The 26578-nt window shown below is 40.6% G+C and overlaps 1 protein-coding gene across 1 annotated transcript in view; it reads right to left on the reverse strand.

Moving 5' to 3' along the window:
- Rorb (RAR related orphan receptor B) overlaps nt 1-26578 on the reverse strand; it is a 175577-nt gene that overhangs the window by 11571 nt on the left and 137428 nt on the right. Inside the window, exons 5-9 of the mRNA XM_051146232.1 lie at nt 12182-12303; nt 10567-10699; nt 7694-7801; nt 5591-5701; nt 2783-2895 (exon numbers count right to left, since the gene is read on the reverse strand). Of these exons, the coding sequence (XP_051002189.1) occupies nt 2783-2895; nt 5591-5701; nt 7694-7801; nt 10567-10699; nt 12182-12303 (587 nt within the window). The remainder of the gene's footprint in view (nt 1-2782; nt 2896-5590; nt 5702-7693; nt 7802-10566; nt 10700-12181; nt 12304-26578) is intronic.

A 26578-nucleotide genomic window follows, 5' to 3' on the forward strand; every position in this document is an offset into this window, starting at 1 on the left:
TACATATCTGAATTTACTGGGCACAAATGGGAATCTATTCTTCATTGTGGTTTAGTCTTTGACTAATGTGATGACTGTTATGAACAGTCTAGCAGGATCCACCATCTACACATGAACTCTGGCTATCCTTCATCAACTGGCTCCAGGCAATGTACACAAGAAACAATCCTTGTTTACAATTTTCCCTGAATCCAATCTTCTAAAAATACCATTTTATTAAAAAAGAATGGAATTGTGTATTTTTCTCTCCCTAAAAATGAAGAAAGTGGGCTTAAGCTGATCTGTAGAATCAATGTTGGAAGTGTTTTATTGCCATCAAATGTATGACATTTGTCAATTTCTGTCTATTTTCTAAAACCTCAAGTAGCTCAAATCATGACCTAGAAACCAGGATGTAGATTCTAGAGTAAATATATAAACACAAACATTTAACGTCCCAAGAAGAGACATAAGCTTAATCTTACAACACATCTGTTCCGAAGCATTTTAATCCTTCTTGTATAGATGTTACAAGCATAGTTTTTAGGCCAACACACACCCCCCCCCCCCTAGCAGAGTAGCAAGAGGTTTTGTTTAACTCTGTTTTCTTTAAGACCTTAGCTTTAGAATGTAAATGGAGAAACCAAAACTTTTGAGAGTTCCAAAACACAAACTAGAAAAATTACTCGAGAAAAGAGAGAGAGAAAAGGGTGGAAGGGATATGGTCAAAATACATTATGTATTTGTATGAAAATACGCTTATGAAACCTACTACCATGTGCCATGAGTAATGCACCAAGATAAAAGGAGACACCCACTACATCAATTCATGGGGAACACTTACACCTACTAGCCAGGAAGCAATTATAGACTTACATGCTGATATTCGTATTGCTTCCTTTTCTGCACAGAAAGGCTAACAGTAAGTTCAAGCTTTACTCTTGACTGGATGAAAACTGAGATACAGAAAGCAAGCGACTTGCCCTTGGGAAAAGTTCTGTCGAAGGAAACTATCACTGTAAAATGGCGTGGAAATGTTCTCCCTTGTGGTGTGTTAATTTTAAGAAACTTTATCATAATGAAGCAGCATATTTAACTTATGATTTTTTTATAGCAGTTCTCAGTATGTGCAAAGTAAAATATGATGATGTCTCCAAATAGTCTTTTACCTACCCCCTCTTAAAAATAAAGAGCTCTGAGGGCAGAGTGGGAAGTCTAATGATAAAAATATAACAAGTAGGATTCCTATTCTCTTTAACTAGGAATGAGTAGAAGTTCCCAATTTCTAATCTTCTGAAGATTTCAGATCTTAAGAAGCCAGAGATACGTTAAAATTTAAAATAATGTTCCTCTAAAAAATTCCAGTACTTGAGAAATCAGTTTAAGATTAAAAAAAAAAAATGCTGAATGTCAGTCATTGATGCCTCTTCCTTCTATGATCACTTTACTTTGGTAAATAAGTTCTCTCAATACTACTCTGCTATGTTACAGTTTCCTGGGAAATGGAAACATTTCACCCTGAAGGGAAGCTCCTTAAGCAGGGAGGTTAACAACTCAGTAACTTCAGGAAGTCCCTGAAACTGGCCAGATTCCCTAGGCCCCTCTCTGCCACAGTAAACACAGACTGGCAGAGCTAAGCTGTAATGACTAGGAGAAGAACCAAGCTGCAAAGAAGACTCTGAGGCCAGGCCAGCTTCCTGGGAGAAGCAGAAATCAGCTGAGCTGCCCGGGAGAGGTATAGACCGGAGTCCCTTGGAAAGGACACTTTCCACCCTGTGGAGCTGCCTGCTGGCTGTGCAGTGTGCTCCAGCTTTCCAGCTTTTGTGAACTGTCACCTGAGCTGGGGTGGGCCTTGGTGATACAGCTTTCTTTGAGTTCTTTCTCCTCCTGTAAGTAACCTCTCACCCATATTCCTGTAAGTAACCCCAACTAACTGCCGCACCCCACCCCCACCCCCGCCTGGGTTAAACAAGTTGGACTCTGGTAGTATCCATGGTCTGTTGTAGGTTTTCTATCTGAGATAAGTAGACGTGTGCATTGCATTTCCCTGGGAAAGTTGTCACAGCGCATCCTCCTCCTAAAGATCATCATTAAGTTAAATCAAGAAACAGGTTTCACGTTGCTTGCATTCAACCCTGGTATGCCCATGTTGAAACAACCCAAGGGCCGACGTCTATGAAGAGATCAGAGTGGAAAGGAAATTAAGAGGTCGTCAGGCTAATCGTCCACTCTCAGTAGGACTGTTGTTAGGACACACCTGAGCACTAAGCAGACAGTGTGTAGTGGGACCTGACAGTGGCATGCTGCTTCACATGGCAGCCCACTCTTGTGTTCAGAAAGTCACACATAGCATTTGATGCTTCTTTCTAATTTTGCATAAAAATCTAAGTGATCTTAGTCTTGGCCCAGGCCCCGAGTCCTGTTGGGGTGCAACCTTCTCTTCCTCACAGATGAATCTGAAGACTTGTTTCTACTTCAGGTGTCTGCTCCATTGATGACATTGACACACCTGTGGGTCTGTCTCCTTGGGCTCTGATCTGTCAGTATGGTCCTTCTCCTCAGCCAGGCATGGTGGTCTACACCTATAACCTTGGCATTTGGTAAGCTGAGGTGCAGAGTGCAGGGCTCGTGAGTTCAAGGTCAGCCTCAGGGAAATAAGCCAGGCCCTGTCTGACATCCAACCAACCAAAACCCCAAACTGGTCCTCTCGCAAGGCAACATGTATGCAGCTATGCTGCTGAGGAATCCCCTTGCTCATGTAGGGCTCCTTTGGGGACGGCAGGCATATGACTTGAGGACTTACCTTTGCCAGGGTCTCATCATCCAGGTGATTCTTCTGAATCACATGTTGAAGTGCAAAATAGATTTTTTCCTGAAGCTTCTGGACTTTCCTTGGTTCTATAAGCCAGGCTCGGTCTAAAAAGGAAAAACCAAAGAATAAGAAGAGAGCATGAAGGGTTTGCTTCATTTGCCTACACGTGTGAGCACTGAGGTTCAGACCCATCTCAAATCACTTAGCTTTAAGTTGCTTTCGAAGATACATACTTATTTATATGAAATGTGAATATCTTATAAACACTAATGCGGCAAAGCCAGCTACACATGGTATAATGATATAGGGAAGGCATTTGAGTCAAACAAATGCCTTCATTGTCTAGTGCTGGTGACTGCTTCAATGTCTCCTCCTTCCTCTGGACAGATGCTTAGATTTTCTTTTAAAGCAGAAACAAATGACTCAAAACCATATGGGAATACTGTTAACAATCGCAGACCCCTTCCTTAGTTGAATTATTCCTTCATCAGGATAAACCTGATACCATGCTGTAATTTTTAGAGCACACACATCAATTACAGAAATATACTTCCTGCCCTGAATTAAGTGATAGGTAAGTTACCCCTTTTCCTTTCCTTGTTCTGGTACACTCCCTTTTTCCTAATGTGCTCTCTCTCTCTCTCTCTCCCCTCTCCACTTCTTTCTTCTTTTCTGTTTAGAAGATTGATACACCATGGTGACAAAGTGTGGTCTAGTACCATTGCCTCAGTTTGGTCAAGGGACTCTGGGAGTCTCCAAATGCTGAACAAATACTCATGGAAAAGCACTTGGCCATGATCCTCCTGAACGTAGTTCAGGTCAGGTGAGAAACTTGATTCTGTAATCTTAGACAAGGCAAGGACAAGTCAAGCCAAGAGTTAAGCAAACCCTTACGTAAGTGAGCACAAAGGACTTCAGTGACAATTGTCAATCAGAATAAATGATGTTCCCTTCTCTTCCCTAAGCTGATTTGGAAGTAAATAGACAGTAGCTATCAAGTCAGTAGCCTGGGGAAAAGTGGAATCTGACTTGAGAGGACACAGGTCTATCTTCTGTCTCCTCTAAGCGTGGCACCATGCCAGGATGACAAAAAGAGTGCTTGAAATTGCAAAGCTTTGGACTGTGGGTGTGCTACCAGGGCTAGGAGACTCCCCACTAGGAAGAGAGATAAGACAAATAGAATGCCTCCAAACTCTTCAGAGAATGAGGCTAGCATCTATATATATTTTTAAAATGGCCACAGTTCAGTTGATTTCTAACTCATGAAGACCAGCCTAGTGTCCTGGGATGGTCATTTCTGTAGCCCTTTCAAGCTGAAGATGGTGTGTCTTCAGCATGGGCAGCTGAGAGTTCGCTGAGCTCTACAAATGTGCTCAAAGAGGAAAGGACGTCAGTCTTTGCAAGGCTTTTCTCATGAGTAAGCAGGAAGCGGAGCAGGGTTGTCTTCTGCTTCTGTAGCATCATCTTCCATGAAGCAGAGCTTAGAGTAGACAATTAAATGTGATGAGAACATGAGAGGACATATTTAGTATGTAGCTGGTATATAAAAAGGACTTTTGTCACCTTCCCCTATCTGTGTTCCTGCTTCTGGGCCTTTCCGCTTTTGATGAAAAGGGTCAAATAAAAACCAGAAACAACATTTTGAAGACTTGATTGGACTATGAGGGATCATAATGTGAGGAGGATGGACTGTGCATAGGAAGATGCAGAGGCACCTCTTTGTGAATGTAGCTAGGATGACATGTCAGAGATATGATAGAATCATCATTGGAAAAACTATTTTTTTCTAGCCTTACTGAAAAAAAAATTAGGTTATAAGTAAAGAGATTGATCTAGGAGGAAAATGAATTACAGAAAGAATTAACCTTAGAAGCAGAAGGGTTATATTCTTCATTCAAGAGAGATGACAATGAGCTGCTATGCTACATAGCTAATAGAGTGACTCTAGGCAAAGAGAGAGCATACAGTTACCATCATAGTATTTTAATTAGATTAGTATGATTATACATTGCTTAGCTGTTTATTGTTACACTTCAAGCTGCCCATACACTTTAAAGTGTGTCCATTGCTATAGTCTTAGTTGATTCATAAATGTCCCATTTTAACTTTGGAAAACAGTTTACTATTGTACTATGTTTTAGAGGTAGAGAAGGTGCCCCCCTTCCCCCATTAGAGTCTACTTCCTTATTTTATCAATGAAGGTACTCCAGCTTTGGAGTCATGCAGATAAATAATGGCATGCCACAATGTCTGAGATTCTTTCTCTCCCACTAGGCAAGCCCCGGTCCACAGCTATCCTTCCCCCTGGAAACACTACTACTAAGAAAAGAGCTACTTAATTTGTCCCAAAAGATGATCGCAATGCATGCTAAATAGCAAAGTCAAGGAAAGGTAGTTAAAGTCCCTACATTTGGTTTTTCAGTTAAGTATTTTCTCTAAGTTTCTAGCTATTTGACTGTACATTACAATTATTTTCTTTATTCTTAAATTCAGAATAGAATCCAGCTGTTCAGTCAAACCACTATTCATTTTTATTATTTGTTGAGGAACAATTTTTGCTTACCTAGATCTGGGGTGATTCCTGCCACATGAAGCATTCTTGTTTCAGGGGGGAAAATTGGCCATTAATAAATGTAAAGCTACTTGCCTTTGCATTGTAGAAAAATATCAAACAATTGCTAGAGAAAATACAGTCCCTTTAAAGTTATTTCTTGAACACTTTGGCTTGGGTAGGTGTAATTGATGTTAAAGAAAGTGAAGCAGGTTTGAAAAGAAGGCAAGAGACCGGCGCCTTCCTACCTGGGGATATCAGAACAGCAGAGGAGAACAAAGCGATCTCCTCCTCAGTCAGCTGCAAGGAACACAGATTCTTCGCAAAGTCAAAGGCTTCATTCACCAGGTCATCAGAACCTAAAAGGAAGAAGAAATCTTAAGCAGACATCCGTGAATTTGGGATGGGGCACAGTGAGAAACACCTCATTATCAAGTAGGTACTCAAGGGTTTGAATATTAGAAACCAAGACAGGACATGTTAAGGCCACAGTCACACAAAAGCGGTTTGATAAGAAATGTAGAATGGGGGAAACTGGGCGACACCTCTGTCAGGTAACTAAGTGAGTATTTGGTATAACATCATCTGGGAACACATAACCTGAGTCCTAAAAATCTGAAAATACTTCTATCTAAAAAATTGGAACTAAGCTGGATTTGGTAGGCACACGTATAGGATGCCAGCACTAAGGAGGATGAGGCAAGAGGATTGAAAGTTTGAAGTCAGCCTGGGGACACAGCGCAACTTTGTTTCACACCTACAATGACTATCTAGATATGAGCTGAACAAGGACAATTATAGATGGGGAAAACAAAAGGCCTTAATGCCACACAAAGACCTGCAGACAACTAAGGAATTCTGAGAGTGGGAGAAATAGTTTCCCCCATGAATTGGTGCAATACCAAACGGTCAGCCCTGAAATCAGCCCTGAAAAGAAACGTTGCACCGATGGGGCAGGTTATGTTTAGAAATATTTATTTATGTACTTCTACATTTATGCTTGGAATAATAATTAATGAAAAAGCTACACATCTGAAACAGCAAGGAGGGGTGTACTAGGGTGTTTGGATGGAGGAAAGAGAAGAGAAAAAATGGACTAAATATCTTATAAGTTCAAAAATAAAAGAAAAAACAGAAGAATTTAATAAGTGATTTGAGAATCCTTTATACTAAAACCATAGGTCATAGAAAACCAAGAGCATTCTACATTGGGGCTCAGGGGGTGTCATTTGTAGTGGCATTTGAACCCAGCAGCATGAGGTATCCAGGGTCTTCAAACTGAGACCTCTTATACAAAGCTCTGTCCCCCAAATTAGAGTGATTATCATTGTCTAATTAAATGACTCACAGGTCAGTTTCTTACTCCTTGTGAATTTTGGCAAAATAGCACTGTATCTGTGCCCTGATCTCTGTAAATGTTTATTTGATGAAGCTGGAAATATCCCGAAGCTGCTTGCCAAGGCTTTTCCTCCTTTCTTGAAAATCTAGCCTTGGGAAGGACATGGGTGCATATCAGTTGTGGAAGGGGAATGTTGCCAGCCCATTGGGCTTGTCGTTGGCTGCCATATCAGCTAACAGCACAAGAGGTCAAAGGGCAGTGGCTTCTTCGGTGTCCATGGGCGGGCCCGGAACAAGCAGCCCTATCGTTTGTGCAGGCCTTTCCTGGCACCAGCCCATCTTTGCTAATGTTATCCTCATGCTTAATCCTAACGATTGGACGTGAGGACACTTGGCACCTCCAAGGCTGAGCCTGCTGGTGTAGCCCACAAGAATTGTCTAGGGGCCACTCTGACCAGCTCAGTACCAACTCGTTTGTGCTCCCGGAAACTTACGAGTTCACAGGTAGACACACAGTGTTTTGGGTGGGAAACAAGTACAGCAACAGGCTTTGGTGGTAATTACACATGGTGATTGCTCTTCATCTTGACCAATGATTATGAATTTACATAAGAAACTTAGAGGTCACTTCTATAGACCCCCAGCGGGCTGCATAGTATTGTATTCTCTGTTGAGCAGTGAAGTGGCAGCTGGAAAAATGGTGGCTGTTCAAGGAATGGCCTGGAGTGGACCCAGCTCATTTTAGCATCACTCTTGTTTACTTCCACAAGGCCTCAATTGTGCCAGTTTTAATAGGGTTCGTGGTTCTCCCCTTCCTTCCTGATTTGGAGCTGTGATTACAGGAACTCTGGAGGGTTGCATGAAATACTGGACAGTCACCTCATCTAATGCCAATCAAATAACGAGAGTCTAGCTTCTACCAAAAGGCCAAGGCATGTCGTTTGATATTTTAGACTAAGTAGGGAACCTGGTGACACTTAGCAGAATCGTGTTGTTATCCAAGGGTAACTTACCTAAGGCTTTGAACATCTGCATTCCTCCATATTTTCCTTCAAACAGAACAGTGTTGTTTAGTGGATTGAAGGCACGGCACATTCTCACTAAAACCACTTCCAAGCAACCTATGAGATAAAAGAATTAAAAATGCATATGTATGTGTCACATCCAACAATAAAATGGTCCTTAGTGCATCTTATACAGAGCTAAAAGAATTAAAATTGCATATGCATATATAATATATCCAATAATAAAGTGGTCCTAGTGCATATGAGACAGAAAACATTGTACAATTTTACTTTTTTGATAGAGGATCTCTGTATTTTGCCTATGTTGCCTTTAGACTCATGATCCTCTGGCCTTAAACCCCAGGTTTTGGATGTACCCCCAAAACCTAGGTCCTTTCAAGAGATTCTTTCTTCAAAAGCAGTCACTTCAGGGGGCAGTGGGATGGCATAACTGTTAAGAGCATGCACTGCTCTTCCAGGGGACCAAAGTTGGGTCCCTAGCACATGTCAGGAAACTCCAACGTCAGGGGATCCTAGTCTTTCTTCTGGCCTCATGTTGTAGTCACACACACCCCCCCACACACACACAGAGGAGGGGGAGGGGAGAGGCAGACAAAGACAGAGAGTAGTAATTTTAAAAATAAAGATCTTTTGATATTTAGATAAAGAATTAAAGAGAAAATATACTTTAAAGATGGATAAAGTGGAAGGCAGGTCACCTTTTGTGGGGAGGAGTGAAGCATTACATTTAATTTTTTGACTAACTTTAAATTCCATTCCAGCTTCTGATAAGTGGCCCCGGAAGGGTGTGCCTCAGCCACATGTGTCTGCGAGCTTTGGTAAAAGCTTCTGGAAAACCACCTTTGGGTTTTCGCAACATGGAATAGCAGGAGATTTTGGGGGGTAATTCCACTCAGTCTTGCATTATGTAGGACCAAGGAAAGCTCCCAGCACATAGTAGGTACTTAATAACATTTACTGAATGAAGATAGTGCCCTTGATTTGGCTGTATCTATGCTACCTTCCACATGCCTTCACTTTCTATTTATGTTTTTTATTTTGTTTCCCATGTTTTGCTGAATTTTCTTTACTCTTAGCCTGTGGGTTTAAAGACAGGAGAAGATGCACAAATATTAACCCAGTATGGCCATCTTGTCACCAATGGAAACAGATAGCATTTACTGTGTGTCTGCACTGCAGAAAACACTTTCCTTGTCATATCTGCCACATGCAATGACCATTTCATGTGAATTTTACATGGCTTCATGTATGTAGGCATCACAGGAGGCTTTAAGGTGCTAAGTGCCTTTACGCTGGAGACAACATTTATACAAGAGGAAGAGGAGATGTTTATGATCGTGTAATTCAGTGGCTTCCAAATACCAGCCCTGAATTGGTGATATATGGATCTCAGGCACACACTGAAATGGGATTCTCTCTAACGGGGCTGCACTCCATAATCTGTAATAGTGACTGCATCTCTGAACTGTTCCTAGTTTGGAGTTCTGTGTTTCTAGTCCCATTCTTTATTTTAAAGGTTAGGACACTGACATCTTAAGGTGTTAGTTCAAGGTCATACAGCAAGTGGGTCAGGTATTATTTTTTTGATGAGAGTCACAAAAGTATTATCTATTCCACACTTCCAAAACCTTATTGTAGAAGCCATGCTTGGGACCTTTGACCCTGGGTAGGCATTCAGGATGGCATCAACTGATAGAGGGTGTACACAACCTAGTGTGACTTCTTAAGGTGTGTCAGAAGAGGATAGGAGCGCCTGCTGTGCTGTGTGAAAATTCTGGCTTCCGGAGCCCAGTGACTATCTGCCTGAAGTCTAGGCCATCTACGGAGGAGACATCTTTCTTACAGGGACAGCAATGAAAGCCCCAACCCGGATGCCAGGCTGTCACCAGCGGATTGTTCTCTGTGTGAGCAAGAAAGTGGATTCTCTTGTCCGGATGTTGCCTCAGCGCACACCAAGAAAACAAGCAGAGTAGTAGCAAGCCATTCTTCTTAGCCCTATGAACTGTAGCTTTGAGAGCAAAATAAGTAAATGATTATTTAGCTACATTTTAGGATGGTTAGATAACTGATAGCACTGAATTTAGTGCTCCAGTCAAAGTTTTTGCCCATTTATATCCCCGGTGAAGGACTCATCATGATGTTTCCATAACAACTCTATGTGGCCCGTGTTCAAATACCAGCTTTATCACGATCTGTGATATTGAACACAGCCTTTTACCACTCTCTATCTTTGCCACCTTTCCTTCAAGTATGAAACGATACCAACCTCATAAGAATAAATGAGACCCCGGTTGCTATTTTCGGTGTGGAAGATGAACCCAAATGCTACTATGTTCCTTTTTTGGGGCTGGGGTTAGAGCAACAACATCTTCAGTATTAATCCAATGTGTTAAAGAGAGAATCAAAGAGGAAGGAAAGGCCCCAATACAGAGGTGTTTCTTCCAGTAGATCCAGGCTGCAGGCGATTCTCATTAAAATGATTGGATGTGACCACAGAGGCCACGCTCAGGCAGCCTGGGTGTTTTTTGTTCTCTTGCAGGAGGCAAGGAGCTGGTTTTAGCGCCAGCTCAGCAATTCAGCCACCTTGCCACGCTAATTACTTTCGCTGCCTGTCAAGCTGGGCATCTCAGCCTCCTCAATTAATAGCTCTATTTTCAATATGTAAAATTGTATTTGACTTCAAAGGGGGGAAATGAATGAATATCAGGGCGTCTTTATTATTGAGTCTCCTTAGGGAGTTAGCTGACAGTGTGGGTGGTAAAGCGACCTACCTGTGGAAGCAGGGTTTTCTAGGTGCACCAGAGTGCTGAGGGTCAAATGGTCCCTATCTGAAACAGGCCTCCACATGTCACAAGGCTCACCTGACTTCAGAAGTAAGATCTGATCGTTCTGACACAGCTCCATGAAGCCTGTGATCCGCTTTGCGAACTCCACCACGTACTGGATGGCATGGGTGATCTGGATGGCACACTGCTGCCACAGAGCCTCCCTGGACTGAAACAGAAGACACAGCCCTTGAGCTGAGCTGATGCAGTGCAATGCCCCACCCCTGACTTGTCACTGCCACCCAAATGGGAAAGTCAATTGATTTTTGTTTTCTTTCTCGTTTCATTATGTGAACTCCATTGTGCTCAGTTGTCAAAGTACCAAAGCTAAATTAGGAGAATCTATGTTTATAGAATGCAAAACAATTCTGTCTCTTTACTATTTTCCCCATTTCTTACCGAAACAAGCTCAGTCTTAGTCCACTAGCTGAAAACAAAGCCCATGTTCAGGAATAGTGATTTTATCGAAGTGTCCACCATAATACTATCTTTATGGGAACCCGGTGGACACCGAGCATAGTATTTTTATGTTGTGTTCTTTACCAGAATTTAAGAAAAAAGACCCTAGGTTATAATATTTTGTTTGTCCATTATTTTATGAGGAGGGCGAAGTTTCACCATATGTCCCAGGCTGGCCTGAAACAGAAGATAGAGCTCAGAGGGCCTCAGTTTCATAAGATCCTTCTGCGTTGGCCTCCTGAGTGATGGAATTAAAGGCAGAAGCCACCAAAGTTAAGTTAGAAATAGTTTTTGTTTGCTTGTTTGTTTTGTCTTAATTTTTTGATATAAGAGAAATTCCATGGGAAAGCTATGAGTTCAAATCAGGTCACTCTAAAAAGTCTTTTAGAACCTCAACTATATTTTAATATGTGAGTTATTTTCTTTGCATCAAGGAACTTAAGTCTATGTGGCTGTGAAGTCTACCTTTATGGATCTTCTTGTGTTTGTTTTCATAATTGTGTAAAAGAAGCAAGAGTTAGATTGGCAAATTGCCTAAATCATACATTTATATAAACACATTTATGTTACTAAATTTCCATCAACTGGCAGATCTTATGATTGTCAATTTCAGTCTGAAGTCAAGTAATATGAATCCTGAGCCTCTAGGAGCAACTCTTTCCTTTATATGTGTCTAGAATACTTAGAGAAGCCAGATTAGATAGCATATAGTGAACTACGTTCTTGTAGGGTCATTTCCAAAAATGTTGGGCAGGAATAAAACTGTAGAATGCTTTGTTCTTGTGTTTGTTTAAGAAACCTTTGGGCATCATTTTTTTTTTTTTTTTTGTGGTGATCATCTATTGTCTTCTGGTCCTTGGCTGAACTCATAGCTGCCACGAGAAGTCCCAAACCATTTGACAAAGGCATCGTCTCCCTGGTCATTCAAACGGGGCTATGGCTTTCAATCAGGGTAGTTTGCCTTCTGGGGAACTTTTGGCACCAAGCAGATGTGTTTGTTTGCCATACTGTGTGTAGGCTGGCATGTTGTAGATACTCTGAGTCAGAAACCAGGTAGGCAGTGAACTAACTGCCCCTACAATGCACAGAGTGGCCAACAGCCAAGAATGCTCAGGCCTCAAATGTCAATAGTGCTGAGATGAATAAACCAGAATTGGCAAGCACAGAGACTTCCCCATGGTCTTAGGAGTACCTTGCTTTGATACGCTTTTATTTCCTCATAGGTGTGGGTCTGCCATGCCAGCTGATGTAGCTCTTCCATTGTGTACTGACATGTCTCCAAGTGGGACTTAATGATGTTTTGTGCAATTCGATCTATGAGAAAAAATAATCAATTTGAGGTTTTGAGTTAAATCTTTCTACAGCAGGAAATGGTTCCAAGAAGATCGTCTGTAAGAATGCAGCTGGTGACAGGCTAAGTGCACAATCATATGAGAACATCTAAACTCCACCTTCTACCTGACTACATCCAAACTCAGTCAAGAGTTTCTCATCTCCCTCTTTGATTATAGCTTTGGTATATTGCAAGTTGTAAAGCATTCAAATAACTGTTTGTCTTTAAAACATATATTCAATTACCCCATGTCAATTCACTTATAAAGTTTAACATACGCATCTCAAATACTCAAAAATGTTTCAGAATCACTACAATCATAATTTATAGCAGGGAGAAGGGATTAAGTATCCGTGTCTGTGCTCATTTTTTAAAAATAGGGGTAATTAGTACAATGAAAAAGAAAGCCTATTTGTGTGGAGAAGGGGAACAAAGTAGAAAACCAAAACTTTACCCAGTGACATGTATTTCTATCTCTATGTGGTGCTATGTGTGTATCTCTCAGAGTTAACACCAAGAGAAAGCAATAGGAAAGGCCCGTGAGTAGGTAACTGATGAAGCTCTTCCATAGAGCCATCAAATTCAATCTTATATTTTTTTCATGCGATGACACTTTTGTCAAAACTTTATAAACAAGACAATGATCATATCAACAAAAGGGAAGTGACAGATTATCTTTTGGGCTGTTTGTCTCAAGTAGGTTGTATTTTATATTCTGTCATAAGTTGCTGTCATTTTGGCTTTGGTTGAGTGATAGAACTAGACAGGAAAGCTCCCCTGAAAATCTGCTAGGAGTCACTTGTGTCAGATGGAACTGCCTGAAGGTTCTTCATAGCCCCACATGCAGTTTGAATACAAGGTAAAAAGAAAAGCTTGAAAAGCCAAAACACTCATGAATCCTGTATGTGGGGTATGCATGGAATGAAGACAAGCAACTCTGCTCAGTAAGTACTGTTCTTCCAAAAGTTTTCTTGTGTTTCAGATGCTTTTGGAAATGTAAACTTGCTTTTATTCTAACTTGTTTTACTATGGTTCTTTAGGATAGGTCTCCAAATAATATACAGATATTGTATATGTCCCTCATTGTGTTTCAGGTATACATGGTGTGAAGTCAGTTGCGTTTCAGTGATGAAAAAAAAAATGTAAGCTATGCTTCTAATGAACTTCCTAAGTGAAATTCTCCCTAGCTGATTGTCTGGCACAATGGAAACTGAGTAAATCGTAGCTCAGTTATCACTGCAGGACGTTCTGTGTGATTTCTCACCAGGGAGGCAGAATGAAGAGTTGGATGGAGACAAAAGAGAGAATTATTTTGTATTTCAGTCAGTGCTACTGATGGGAGACATTTCAATACATGCTAGCATTTTTAAACCAGAACTGTAAAGTGACAGAGATCAAGACACCACAAAATGCTAACTTATGATGATGGTCATATCTTGTTGGCTTCAATACTGACATTTCTAGCCTTTTAGCATATTATTTTACAAAACCCTTTCCTTATAAATCTTATATTCAAAGTTTATTAAAAATCCTATGTTATAAAGAAGGGTAGGAATTGCTCTCTATGTTGTATTAAAATAGATTGGTAAGTCATGGTTCATTATTTTTCAATTTCATTTGGGGAGTCTAATTATTTATATTCTAAAACACAGATCTCTGTTCCCCAGTCGTTACGTAATGAAAACCTAACAGTCAAGCTTTACAGTGTTCAGACCCAGGGAGGCTTATTCTCATCTTCAAAGGTATGCTGATTTGTTGGTGATTCACAGGCTTCAGGGTTTATAAGAAAAACTAGAATTGCTACTTAGAATTGCACTGCAACTGGTGATCTGCTCATCCAGGTTATCTTCGGGGAACTCTGGACCAAAGTTTAAGAATCCTCTGGTGTTCTGCTCCTTGACATGTAGTTTGGTGGCGTATTAGAGAGGGGCACAGGGACAGTCTCTATGTGGAGGAGCTGAGAAGATGGACGCTATGTCTGTACACTCACTCCAGGACTTGGCTGCTTGTGTACTTGTGAGGAAAGCTTCCTTGCTTCTCTGTAGCCCCATACAGTTGGGCAGACAGGCCATGCTCTGATACCCCCTCTTTCTGATGAGTCCTGATTTTAGCCTGGGTGATAGTGTATGGTTACTTTTGTAGAACTGTCTGTCTTAGACCATTCACAACTCCAAGCTTTTAAAGAACTGGAAAACAATACTATTGTGTGTTCACTCAGCAAATATTTTAATTTTTAAAAATTAACTGCTTATTGCTATTAAAAACAAGGAATTCCCGAAATTTGTGGATAAATGGATTGAGCTAGAAATGATCATAATGAGTGAGTTAACCCAGAAGCAGAAAGAATCAAATGGTATATACTCACTTATATCTGCATACTAGCCCAAGGGGCATGTCCCACGAAAGCCTTCACTTACCAGGAAACTGGGACAGAGGGAAAGGCATCCTATTGGGACTCTAAATGAGAGACGCATGGGAGAATAGCAAAATAAAAGGATACAGAGGGTCCTAGAAATCTACAAGTAGAACATTATGATAGGCAGATTTGGGCCCAAGGGTCCCGCTCAAACTAAGGCACCAGCCAAGGACAATACAGGAGGTAAACTTTAAACCCCTTCCCAGATCTAGCCAACGGTCAGAATATTCTCCACAGTTGAGTGGAGAGTGTGATATGACTTTCTCACGTACTCTGGTGCCTCACATTTGACCATGTCCCCTGGAGGGGGAGACCTGGTGGCACTCAGAGGAAGGACAGCAGGTAGCCAAGAAGAGACTTGATACCCTATGAGCATATACAGGGGGAGGAAATCCCCCTCAGGAACAGTCATAGGGGAGGGGAATAATGGGAAAATGGGGGGGGGGAGGAATGGGAGGATACAAGGAATGGGATAACCATTGAGATGTAACAAGAATAAATTAATAAAAAAAAAAAAAGAAAAAAAATTAACTGCTTATTTATCAGATCAAGGCAGAGATTAAAACAGAAGACATCAGTTTTATTTTTTAAGGGTCTAATTGTAGTTTTACAATAGGGAGTAGTAAATGCTCTTAGTTATTGGGGGGATCCCCAAGAAGAAAGTGGTCATTTATATCTGGGGAAGATGGGGGAGAAAGAAGATAGGACAGAACCTGAAGGCTGAACACTGGTTTGTGACATGGAAGAGAATAAGATGTACTTCAGGCACAGGGGACAATAATGAAAAGGCAGAGCTAGAGATGTACACTAAGCTAGGTCATTGCAAATGCTGTCTCTCACACTTGCACAATCTTTACTTCTTATCACCAACTTCCCTTTCTACTTTTCACTTTATTACTACAGAAACAAGGATCTGAAGAGCCAGCAACTCTGGACTAGGTTACAGAGAGCTTGCCAAAGCTGTTCTGGAGTCATCTCCATCTTTTCTGTCAACAGGTCCAGTGTTTGTCACACCGAGTATAGAGGAGATAGGGAGAAATGAGTCTATGTGGAGGGCAGGGATTGGAGTGTGGAGAGCTGAGTAAGAAGGCGCGAGCACGGCTTCTCCTAGGATTTTTGACTTGACCTTTCATCAACGAGGAGCCAGAGGGCGCTGTGGTGCAGAAGGGTGACATGATTAGAGTTTTGTTCCAGAAAGGTGATCTTAGCTTTGGCCAAGAGAAGCAGCAATATTACTGAGCGTGTGAGTGGAATCAGGTTGTTGTGAAAATGTAAGATATAAGATGCCCTGACCTAGATCATGACAGAGAGTGGCTAGTAAGGTTTGGATGTGGTACAATTCTGGAAGAAAATACACAGAACTAGAAGACATGGTCACAAAACAAAGGCCACTAATAGTAGCAGATGTTTAACGGTTGTTGACTTATGATGTCTAGGTTTGAAAATGCCTGTACATAAACACATCCACCATCTTCCATTGAATAGGCACCCAAGCTTCCTTCCCTCCCCTCCTTAATTCACAAAAGGGTTGAGAAAGCTAAGCTTGATCTTTCTGTTTGATAACCTTAAAGCCCAAGCATTTAGAATGGAAAGAAGAGAGCATTATGAATAGACTGTAATTTCCCAAACCCTTGTGGTGAGAAGTGAGTCCAACGATTTTTGAACATAAGGTTTGTACATGGCGTGCACAAACTAACTGGATCCTTTCAGGGGTCAGGTCAGTAAAGCACGGGGCAAAGCTATTCTTGGTCTTAAAAGAATGTGGCTGGAGGACTCATTCTGTCCCTTAGAAAGATGCCTGAACATCAGAGCAAGATAGTTTTCTTGGACTGAGAGTCTGCAGTTGTGAAAAGGACTTAAAAAGAAAGGACAAAGGAGAGACAGTGAGTGCAGTATGCTAAGTTCCTGCTGGGAGCCAAAGGAGCTTCAAGAGTCTCTGCCTGGAACAAGAGAAAAAGGTAATAGCAGATGCAGTCCCCTCCAGGGACCAAGCACATGAGAAAGTCCAGACAAAAGAGGCTGAGGAGAAAGAACAGAGGAGATGGAATCTTACTGGGCAATCACACACCCTTCATCTGGTACCCTGACTTGGATTGCAGCTCCGTCTCAGCAGTCGGCTTTTATTGGTTTCTTTAACTGGCTAGGGCTGAAGATGGTACGTGTTGAAAGAGGAGCTGGCATGAGCTGTGCTGGGATAATGAGTTCAACAGGAATATGACAAACTCTGCCATGTCGAGAGGTCGTGCACATGGACACTACGCTTTCGGAGATCAGGAGGAGGAACGTGATTCATCCGCACTGGCAAAGGGACGTCTAAGGACAACACAGTGTCTACACGCTATAAAGACCCTGTGCGCATGCTCAGTAAAGCCGAGGTTGTGCAGTTTACTGAGTCCGAAAGCTGCTTTAATAGCTAATAAAATGATGTTGAAGAATGTGAAACACAAAATGATATGCTCAGTACTGCCTTCTACTCTCAGTTATAAGGGGGAACAGTGCTGGCTCTGCTGCTGGCCCCGGAACACGGGTGTATAATTATTATTAAGCCCATGTTCTTGACGTCGTATTTATCAATTTCACAGAACACATCTCCCCTCCCCCATGCCTTCCATGTATGTTTCCATATGGATAAAAATACATTTTTTTCCTTTCAATGAAATTACACTTAGAATTAGACTGTAGTCCTGGTTCTTTTCTTAGGGGAAAGCTTATTTGAATCCATGTTTTAAAATTAGTCAGCAGAACTTGTAAATTCATCATAAGTGAGTTAACTATATGAGACAAAAATTATGATGGTAATTCACATGAGATAATAACCCATGAGGTAAAAAGATGTAAAACAATATTGCTACATTATCACACTTCCCCAAAAGTTTTAAGAGCGGTCTTTCTTTTTTCTTTCTTTCTTTCTTTCTTTCTTTCTTTCTTTCTTTCTTTCTTTCTTTCTTTCTTTCTTGAGACAAGGTTTCTCTGTGTAGCCTTGGCTGTCTTGGACAGTTTGTAGACCAGGCTGGCCTTGAACTCGCAGAGATCCATCTGCCTCTCCCTCTCCAAGTGCTGGGATTACAGGCCACTGCACCCAGTTTTAAGGGGGATCTTAACTCTCCATATGGTAAGGGAGATAAGAAGAGAGAACTTAATTTTTTTGAAGGAAAAATGGAATAAAATTGGTGATAATTCTCTGCAGTGTATGCAGTGATTATGGATGTCTGGGGCTGGGGCTAAGCTCCTTCATTTTCAGATGATTGGTGCCTAAATAATGCTAACCGTTTCTCTCTGTCTGTCTTTGTCTCTGTTTCTCTCTGTCTCTTGTGTGTTTCTGTCTCTTGTGTGTCTCTGTCTCTTGTCCCCTCTCTCTGACTTCCACACTTCTTGTCCATCTAGAGTACTGTATTTAATGAGTCAAAGTGAAAAAGGAATCCTCTTGAAGGCCCTTTCAGCATGATATAACCATACTGGGGAGAGTTTACACAGCTAGATAGAGTCTTAAAGTCAGTTATACTGGATAGCAGGAAAGGATGTCTGAAAAATGTTTTGAAGCAAAATTACAGAAATGTATGGAAAACAACTTTTCTTGCATACCAACTCAACAATATCACAAAGTTTAGCAACAAGCCACCCATTGCCAGGTTCAATGGGAAGCAGGCCACCTCTGCTTCAGCAGGGAAGAAAACTGACAGGCAAGGTGACAATTTCGTGTTTGTAGCTGTGATGTTATAAAACGGGGACCAGCTTGCAGCTCCTAAAATAGCAAATGACCTTCTGCAGCTCTGATTCCAACCACTCAGCGGGTTTTTTTCCCCACCAAAGTGGCTTATTTTAGATCTCACTAGACATTTCAGCAAATGGTGCTCTCCAAAAGCTACACCGTTTCAGTCGTGGGCCCCCGCCTCCCACAGGTGGCTTCATTAGGATCTTGGGTCCTGGGAGTTGCTGCTATTAGCATCATTACCAAGAGCACCCAGGTCTAACAGCACTGAGTGGAGAAGACTGACAGTGGATGTTCTGCGTGCCTTTGGACAACTGGCATCTCAACTGCCCAACCCCTTCTTCCCTCCCTTCCCTCTCTTCACACCCCCCTCCCCCACCTCCTCAAGAGAACTGATGATTTTTTTTTCTCAGTGAAAGGCATCTCTGTTTGGTTCCTTTTATAAGAGTTTCTCTTTTAAGTTTGGAAGTATTTTTCCTAAAATACTATATACTCTAGCCTCAATTGAAATGATTAATGGATTTTTAATTTGTCATTTGCCTTAAGGATGTAGAGAAGTGCTGAGCACTCTGTTTGTTACTAGGGTGAATGTGGAATGTTTTGGGGATTCACTTTGGATTAATGCCAGGCTATCTCCATGGAGTCTCTGAAGGCAGGTTTAAGCCCCCTGTGTTAGGTTTCATTGTATCAAGGTTTCCCAGACTCCATGCTTTGAGGCAGCAACTATAATATATTACATTCTAATCTATTAAAGCAGCTGGCTGAAAGGTGAAGCACTAACCAAAAGCACTCTTTGCTTCTTGCCAGTTTTGCTTCATCCCTTCCTGTTGTTTAATAGAACAAGGGCACTGGTTTCTTATCAATAATGTGTCAGAAGAGACCATGTCAGTCAAGACCTTTCTGGTACTTTGAGGTCCTATTTGGACCACGTGACCTCTAGCATGAATAGAATTAAAACATCAGTAACACAGAAGCTTACACGCTCAGTCTATTAGTGATCCATTTACTTTTAATGAAATAGTGGCTTTAGTGTTTATAGGTTGTGTACTAGTCAGTGGGAATTGGTGGCAACAATACCCTGTGCTGTTTGTTGGCCCAGTCCATTGTCCGGCCTTCATTACTCTCCCCGGTGAGCCAGAATAGCTTCTGGTTTGCTTTTTGTGGGAGTTCTTTTCTCAACTCATATCAGAGAAGAGAGAAATTGATTTTTATTTTTTTATTTTTTACTTTATGTAGAACAGCACCAAAAGATCTTTAGAGGGTTCAGAAAATAATATGTTAATCAATATGAAGTTCTAGTTTTATAGTTTCTGGTTTATAGTTTAGCGTGCAGAGTATGATAAAACACATAAATGAAATAGTGAAAATAGAATAAATCAGATTAACGTAGGCAATGCTAATATGTTCACTGAGTGAACAGATGACTAGAATTGTTCATATTTTCTTAGTATTTGGAAAGAGCATACCACAGACACTAGGAGTTTGACAGAAGGTGAGAAGGGGAGAAATTGAAAAGAATCAGAAGAAAACATGCAAAGGTCTGTACTTAAGCGGAGCTGATCCGAAATGCAAAAACCAACCAACCAAACTAAAACAAAAAAAGAAAAGAAAAGAAAAAAAAAAAAAAAAAAGAAATAGCAAAAACAAATTAACTACTTAAAAGGAGGCTTTCTCATCGTTGGTTGAAAGCTGTTTTGGATCATGCCTCCTTTGTTTTATTTCAACAGTGCATGTCTAATTTTTTTTTTTTTGGAAATTAGAGTTTTCTTTCTTGAAACTGGTTGACAAAATTGAGAAAGAATCTATTATGGAGACATTCCATTTGAAAATTAACTTTCAAAGTAAAAGACCTCTTCCTCCATGGAACAATGGGGAAGATGAGAGTGCTTAAGTGCCCCATAGTTATCAGTTTTGAGGAAGCTATATTCAAAGATGGGAAAACCAGACACAACTCCATTTCAACTTTAGTTTATGCTTTTAAGAAAGTCAATTAATCTGTTACTGTCTTGGTTCCATCCATAGGAAAGCTTTGCCACAAAGACACTGTCCTTGGCTTTGGGAGACAGAATGACTCAAGTCTGAGAGGTTCCCTGGCACATTTTGTTCTCTTTGACTCATGCAAGACACATCCTATTGAGCTAAAGAGAGAGTACAGATCCCAGCTTTAAAGGCACATGGCATTCTGACATGACAGACACAGACAATGCAGTGCAAAGCCAGTTAGAATCCTTACTTATTCCCCTTTAAGAACTGTACCTCCCCATCCTGCCCAGAGGACGGTTAGAGGATCACAAATGATGAAATCTAATTATAAAAATTGCTCAGGGCCATCACTAGGATTGATGTTTATTATCTGAATTTTGTTGACACATGGATTGATCGTTAATTTAGATGGAAGCAACCCCTCCCTTCTCACTGAATTTTTAGAAGTTTAGTCAATATATTTCTGACCTTTAGAAAAAAATAATTTAGAGGTAACCATTGGAGATCACTTTTATATCTTCAAATACTTAAATCTTAAAAAGTATATTGATTGCTTAAATAATTCATTTAATTAGCTGATTTAAAATAATACGCTTAAGTAGTCTAAAATGAAACTATCCAAAATGTTTGAAGAGCCTGCTTGAAAACAAAACAAAACAAAACAAAACAGTTTCTTATTTACAGAATAGCTCTTTTTGGCCTCATAGCCAAGGATAAAGTTTATACCTCAAGTTTATTCTCTTTAGTATTGAGGGCATGTTGCCAAAAGAAAGCTTACACCCTAAATTAAAGAAACTAAATTAAAAATTTTCCAATTCAACAGGTTTCTTTGTATCTTAATCATCACAGGAATAATCATCACAGCTACGATGATCAATAGACATTTATAGTTCCATGACCACTGTGGCATTTTAACCCTAAATGACTCTTTCAAAAATGGATACATGAAACAGAGCAAAGTCTGTACCATCCCGACTAGTGATAACACCAAGGCCAAAGCTTGCAATGTGGTAAAAGCATAGCCTGCTGAAGCATAACACTTAGAAACACACAATTCCAGGTGGTGGTGTCAGCAAAAGCCATTTCAAAGGTCACCTTGTAGGTCCCAGCATCCCTTTCTATAAACCAAAGTAGACTGCCCCGAAATCATTCCTTTTCCTGTCTGCGGAGCAGTCCATATCTACGATGGCTTTTGAAATTGAGTGTATAAAATGGAATTGCCTTTCCAATGGCTTCTCCGTGCTTTTGTCCCCTTGCTGGCGGATTTTAGAATCTTCTTACAAAGTTCTGAATCCTGAGTAAAAATTAATCCGAAAATAGTATCTCTAGGGGAATTCCACTGAAGATCAGTTTTTCACAATTTTAACTCAAAATTGAAAAGGTGCTTTAGAAGATTTCCCTACCCTAGTAAATGTTAGCATGTTAGGAAAGCTTTATTAAGAGTTTATGGACTGTGAATAGATGTGTATGTTCATAAACACTTGAGCTTAGCATGTGTGTTTGTGTTGATGGTAGTATAGAGAAATCTTAATATTTGCTTAGAACCTCCCTACTCTCACATTGCTTTGTGTGTGTCTGGATTATGGGAAATCACTGCCCTAAGTGTGGCAGCAGGTAACCTCAGCATCACCACTGGGTGATATACTCAGTCTTTAGGTGAGGGTTTACTAAAGGATACCTATAAAGGTGAATTTGGTTGACCATTAAAAACAGCGACAGAGTCTCTTGTCCTAAGTACCATCAAAAACAGTTCATGGCCACATGCCAGTTAGAATCAATTCTAATCACGGTCAGCTCAAAAGGAAGTGGAAAATCAGGTTGATTAGCCCAGTCCACATACTTAGGGAATTCTGTCTTTGAATAGCAGAGACAATGCTTGAAACTAAGCAGACACTGGGAGATAATCTGTGAGTGATGAAAGAAGATGACAATGTTAAAGAGTCATAGAGGCTAAGAATGGGGCTCTTTTCAGTGACCTAGGTGGCACTCCTCAGTAGTCCAGAACAGGCTTTCTTTTAACTTCATGATCATATTTGTTTTTCGTCCAAGAGAGATTTGGAAATGACCCTCCTGGAGTGGGCTGCTGTAGCCATATCTGTAGAAAGCCATGCATTACTGAGACTAGATCACTTTTAGGTCAATCTCCTCTAACTAGTCATGCTCAGTTATGCAATAGACACATCTAAAATGAGGGCTATTTCTATGCTTGTGACTTTAAACTCCAGATTCCACGAATAGAACACAAAAGGAATATGAGAATAAATTCATGTTAACACAATGTGGGAGCAATGAGACCAGTGAGTTCACACTGCCTTGTCTATATCTAGAGGGAAATTCCTCAGTAAAATATCAAAGCCAGGCCATGGGTATGGAAGGCCCACTATCCTTCTTTAAAGATGCATATACATATATGTCCATATATATACATATAAATATATATATCCAAATATATATATATATCCACATACATACACACATATCTATCTATCTATCTATCTATCTATCTATCTATCTATCTATCTATCTATCTATCTTTCACCTTTCAAAATGACCCTTGAATTATCTTGTCTGGAACCTTCTAGATACCTTATCTATTATCTTTCAGCTCAAGTGAGCTTTATTGAGAGGATAATCTCTGCATCATCCTTAGAGCTTTGGAAAGCTGCGGTGGGAAGCAAAAGGCAATGGCTCCATTTTCTTTTCTGCTCACTTGCTGAGAATCCTTTGCCTGCCTCCCCATCTCTATTACCAACTGCACAAAATTTTATTTCCAGAGACATAACACATCCATCATGCTAGCTTGAAGTAAATTTCCAGCCAAGCCCTGTCAATACTGAGGCCTAAATATTAATTTGTAGTTGACTTCCAGCCTCTTCTTATTTCATGACTTCTTTTTTCTCTTGGGATTTTGAAAAGCCCAGGGATATATTTCTGAAATTTTTTTTGGTTTCTGTTTTCTTAACTGTGTTTTGCTTTCCAGCCTCAAGAGTCTGGGAATAAAAAAAGTTTCCTGTTAAGAAGAGGTCTGAGTAACTGATACACATCAGCTTCCAGACCTGCACATCCAGGATCACCAAGGACTTGGGTTATACGACAGTTTTAGAAATTAATTTACTTTAGCATGTGGAGAGCCAACTAAGGGACGGATGCATGATAGGCTGGTGTTTTGCTGCCGATGGCCAGTCTGTTCCTTCTTAAATTGTAACTATTTCTTTTGACACTTGTCACTTAGATGGAGAGGATAGAAACTGCATTTTACTTGTGTCCAATGACTGGGATAATGTGAAAAAAACTTCTTCAAAATGCACATGGAAGTCTTTGGTAGCAAAATGAGTTGCTGAAATTAGAGTCAGGCTTTATTGCTTAACTAGCTCTGTTCCTTAGGAAACATCTCCTGCTTTTGGCACTCAGCCTTATCTAGAGGCTTCCTCACTATTGACCTTGAGCAGGGGGGTGAGTCTTATGCTGACTGAAATGTGTGAAAAGATGTTCCTTCTAAACAGAAACCATTATCATCAGGATCCTTATCCCGGTACCCTCTGGCACCCTTGTGGAAGGATGCACTTGGTCTGCACTTATTTCGGACTTTGGTAACACATATATACTTGCGTTGATGACTTACACACAGTTGTACAGACCGCTATATTTCAAAGCTGTGAGACGTTGTTGAATACAGGCTAATCTAAAACTTGCCTTAAAAGAAACATCTACTTGCAAGGACTCATCTCAGCATGATGGCAGGGCTGCATGTCCCACACCATCTGAGAAACCAGAGGAAGCAATCAGAACCAGTAGCCTAGAGTGATGCTTACAAATTTCTTAGAGTGCCAGAGCCTTGAATCCATCAATATGGCTAAGCTCAGATATTCTAATTTGTCTGTGCAGGACTTTTTCAGTGACAGCGCACTACCAACCAAGTGGTTCTGAAGCTTAGTGATCAAGTCAACTCAAAAGGTCCACAGAAAACTCTGTGAACTTTATTTAGTGTCACCTAGAATAATGTCAGCAGGCATGAAGTGCCAGGAATGGTTTTCTGTAGCAACGCCTAAGAGTTCCTGAGTGGTTATCACTTCTTGACTGGAGAAAATACACTATCATGTCTGAAAGAATGGCTTCTTATATCTTAGACCTGGGCTCAAATTTGTTCTCTGGTTTTACTTAAGATTGTGACCTCTAAGCCTCAGTATTTTCTTCTGTAAAATGGGTATATAGTGCTTCACAGGATGATTATCAAAATTAAGGGTAGAGTATCATTTAGTGTACAATGGGTACTTAAGAAAAGGTGATCATACTGCCTGTAATAGCTAGGGATCCTATTATGTAATAATTACAATGTCAATCATATAGAGATGATGATAATTCTTAAGCATGGCACATAATATCCACAGAAGTGGTAAGTACCAGCTCAATTATCCCCGTACACAGCACATAGGCACAAAGACAATGACTATTACTGGTCCAGGTTTAGAGCTGAGAGACATAGACTTGCTTAATGAGAGGCATAACTTGCTTAATATAAAAACTTGCGGTTTGACTGTGAACCAGATTCTGTAAGCACTCTCTGCTGTCTTCTTGCATAATGATCCTGCTTTGGACTTACTGTTTTAGTGACATGGATGGCAAGTTTTAGACAGCTCATTAAGACAAGACATCCATTACACTGCTGTGGCTTGGCCCTGTAACCATATACACCTAGATCCATACAGATGGAATGGGTTTGTGTCCACTAGATGGCATTGCTGTTTTAACAAAATCTGAACAGAACCAATATTTAGGTTTAAAAGTCTGTTACATTTGAGAATACTCAAAGGACAGTTCTAATTTCACCTTTAAAGTCTGGTGAAAATTTAGAGCACACATAGAGATCTGTTAAGGCTACCAAAGTCTTGAAACACTTATGGAAAGTTCTCATTGGGTGTCCCCAACTCTGCAGGAAGCCCTGATAAGACATGAGATTTTCCAGTTCTCTTCTGTCAGCCCATAGGAATATAGGCTGAAGGCCAGAAAAGGAAAGTGACTGTCCACAGGAGTTCAAGGCCAATGGTTTTGGCTGTGTCTTATTATAATTTCTATTGAGAATAAGTCATAAATAAACTGTGAAATCTTCCCTTTTGTGTGTGAGGCCAAAGATTGCTCAGCAGTTTCAAGTTTTCATTTCACTGGCATTTAAACACATGGGCCAAACTCAAAAACTTGGATATTATGTAGTATGATACTTTGTTTTGATGTAACCTTTTCAAAAGCTTGGGGGCTTTTGTATACAAAGGCCATCCCTACCAGTTGTGAATGCAAGAAATAGCAGCTACATAGGCGAGCCACAAGACCCTGGAATCAGACTTTCTCAAGTGGACCCTGAGTTCTGACACAGAGTCACCACAGGCTTCTTGTGAAGCAGAGAATTGCCTCTGTAATTTTTTTTTGCAGTAAAACAGGATCTTTTTTCTTTTAAGGCTTTTGTGAAAACGAAATGTTTATAAAGTATCTTTGATCCAATAAGGTCATGGGTAAAGGTAGCAGTATAATGGGCTGGTCAGAGTCCAGCTATTGGTATCTCTTAGTGGAGACATCAACAACTTAATTTTCTGCCATATGAGGAACCACTGAAACAGAGAAACAACACCTCAGGTTTATCATTGCGTGACATCACTTCTTCCTCAGACACATGTTATCAACAGGCTAGAACAGGGCCATAGATTTCATTATATGTTTATAGCAAGTTAAAATGAAAGCACTTGCGTTCTCCAGACACCTGTTTGATGGTAAGTAAGCACAGGGCTTATAAAAATAACTATAGCAGAGACTTGTCCAGTGTTGTTATTCTTATGACATCTCTGTGACTTGGAACCATGATTTGTCCTTTTCAAAGGTTAGAGATCTGGAAGCAAGGCACTTGCTTTACATTATAAACTGCAGAGCCTGGATTTAGACTCAGGTCTCTTGCCTCTTAGCATGGAATTAGTCACTTCTGCTTTTGATCTCGCTTTTTCCATTTTAAGATGGACATGCAGCTCTACTATGGGAAATGTATTAAGACCCTCTTGCCCAGAAGCCTAGCACAATTGTCCTCTGAGAGGCTTCACCCAGCAGCAGTTTGAAACAGATGCTGAGACTCATAGCAAAACACTGGGCAAAGGCATAGGGAGTCTAT

This window comes from Acomys russatus, chromosome 5 (genome assembly GCF_903995435.1).
Source record: "Acomys russatus chromosome 5, mAcoRus1.1, whole genome shotgun sequence".
In the NCBI taxonomy this organism is placed as follows: Eukaryota; Metazoa; Chordata; class Mammalia; order Rodentia; family Muridae; genus Acomys; species Acomys russatus.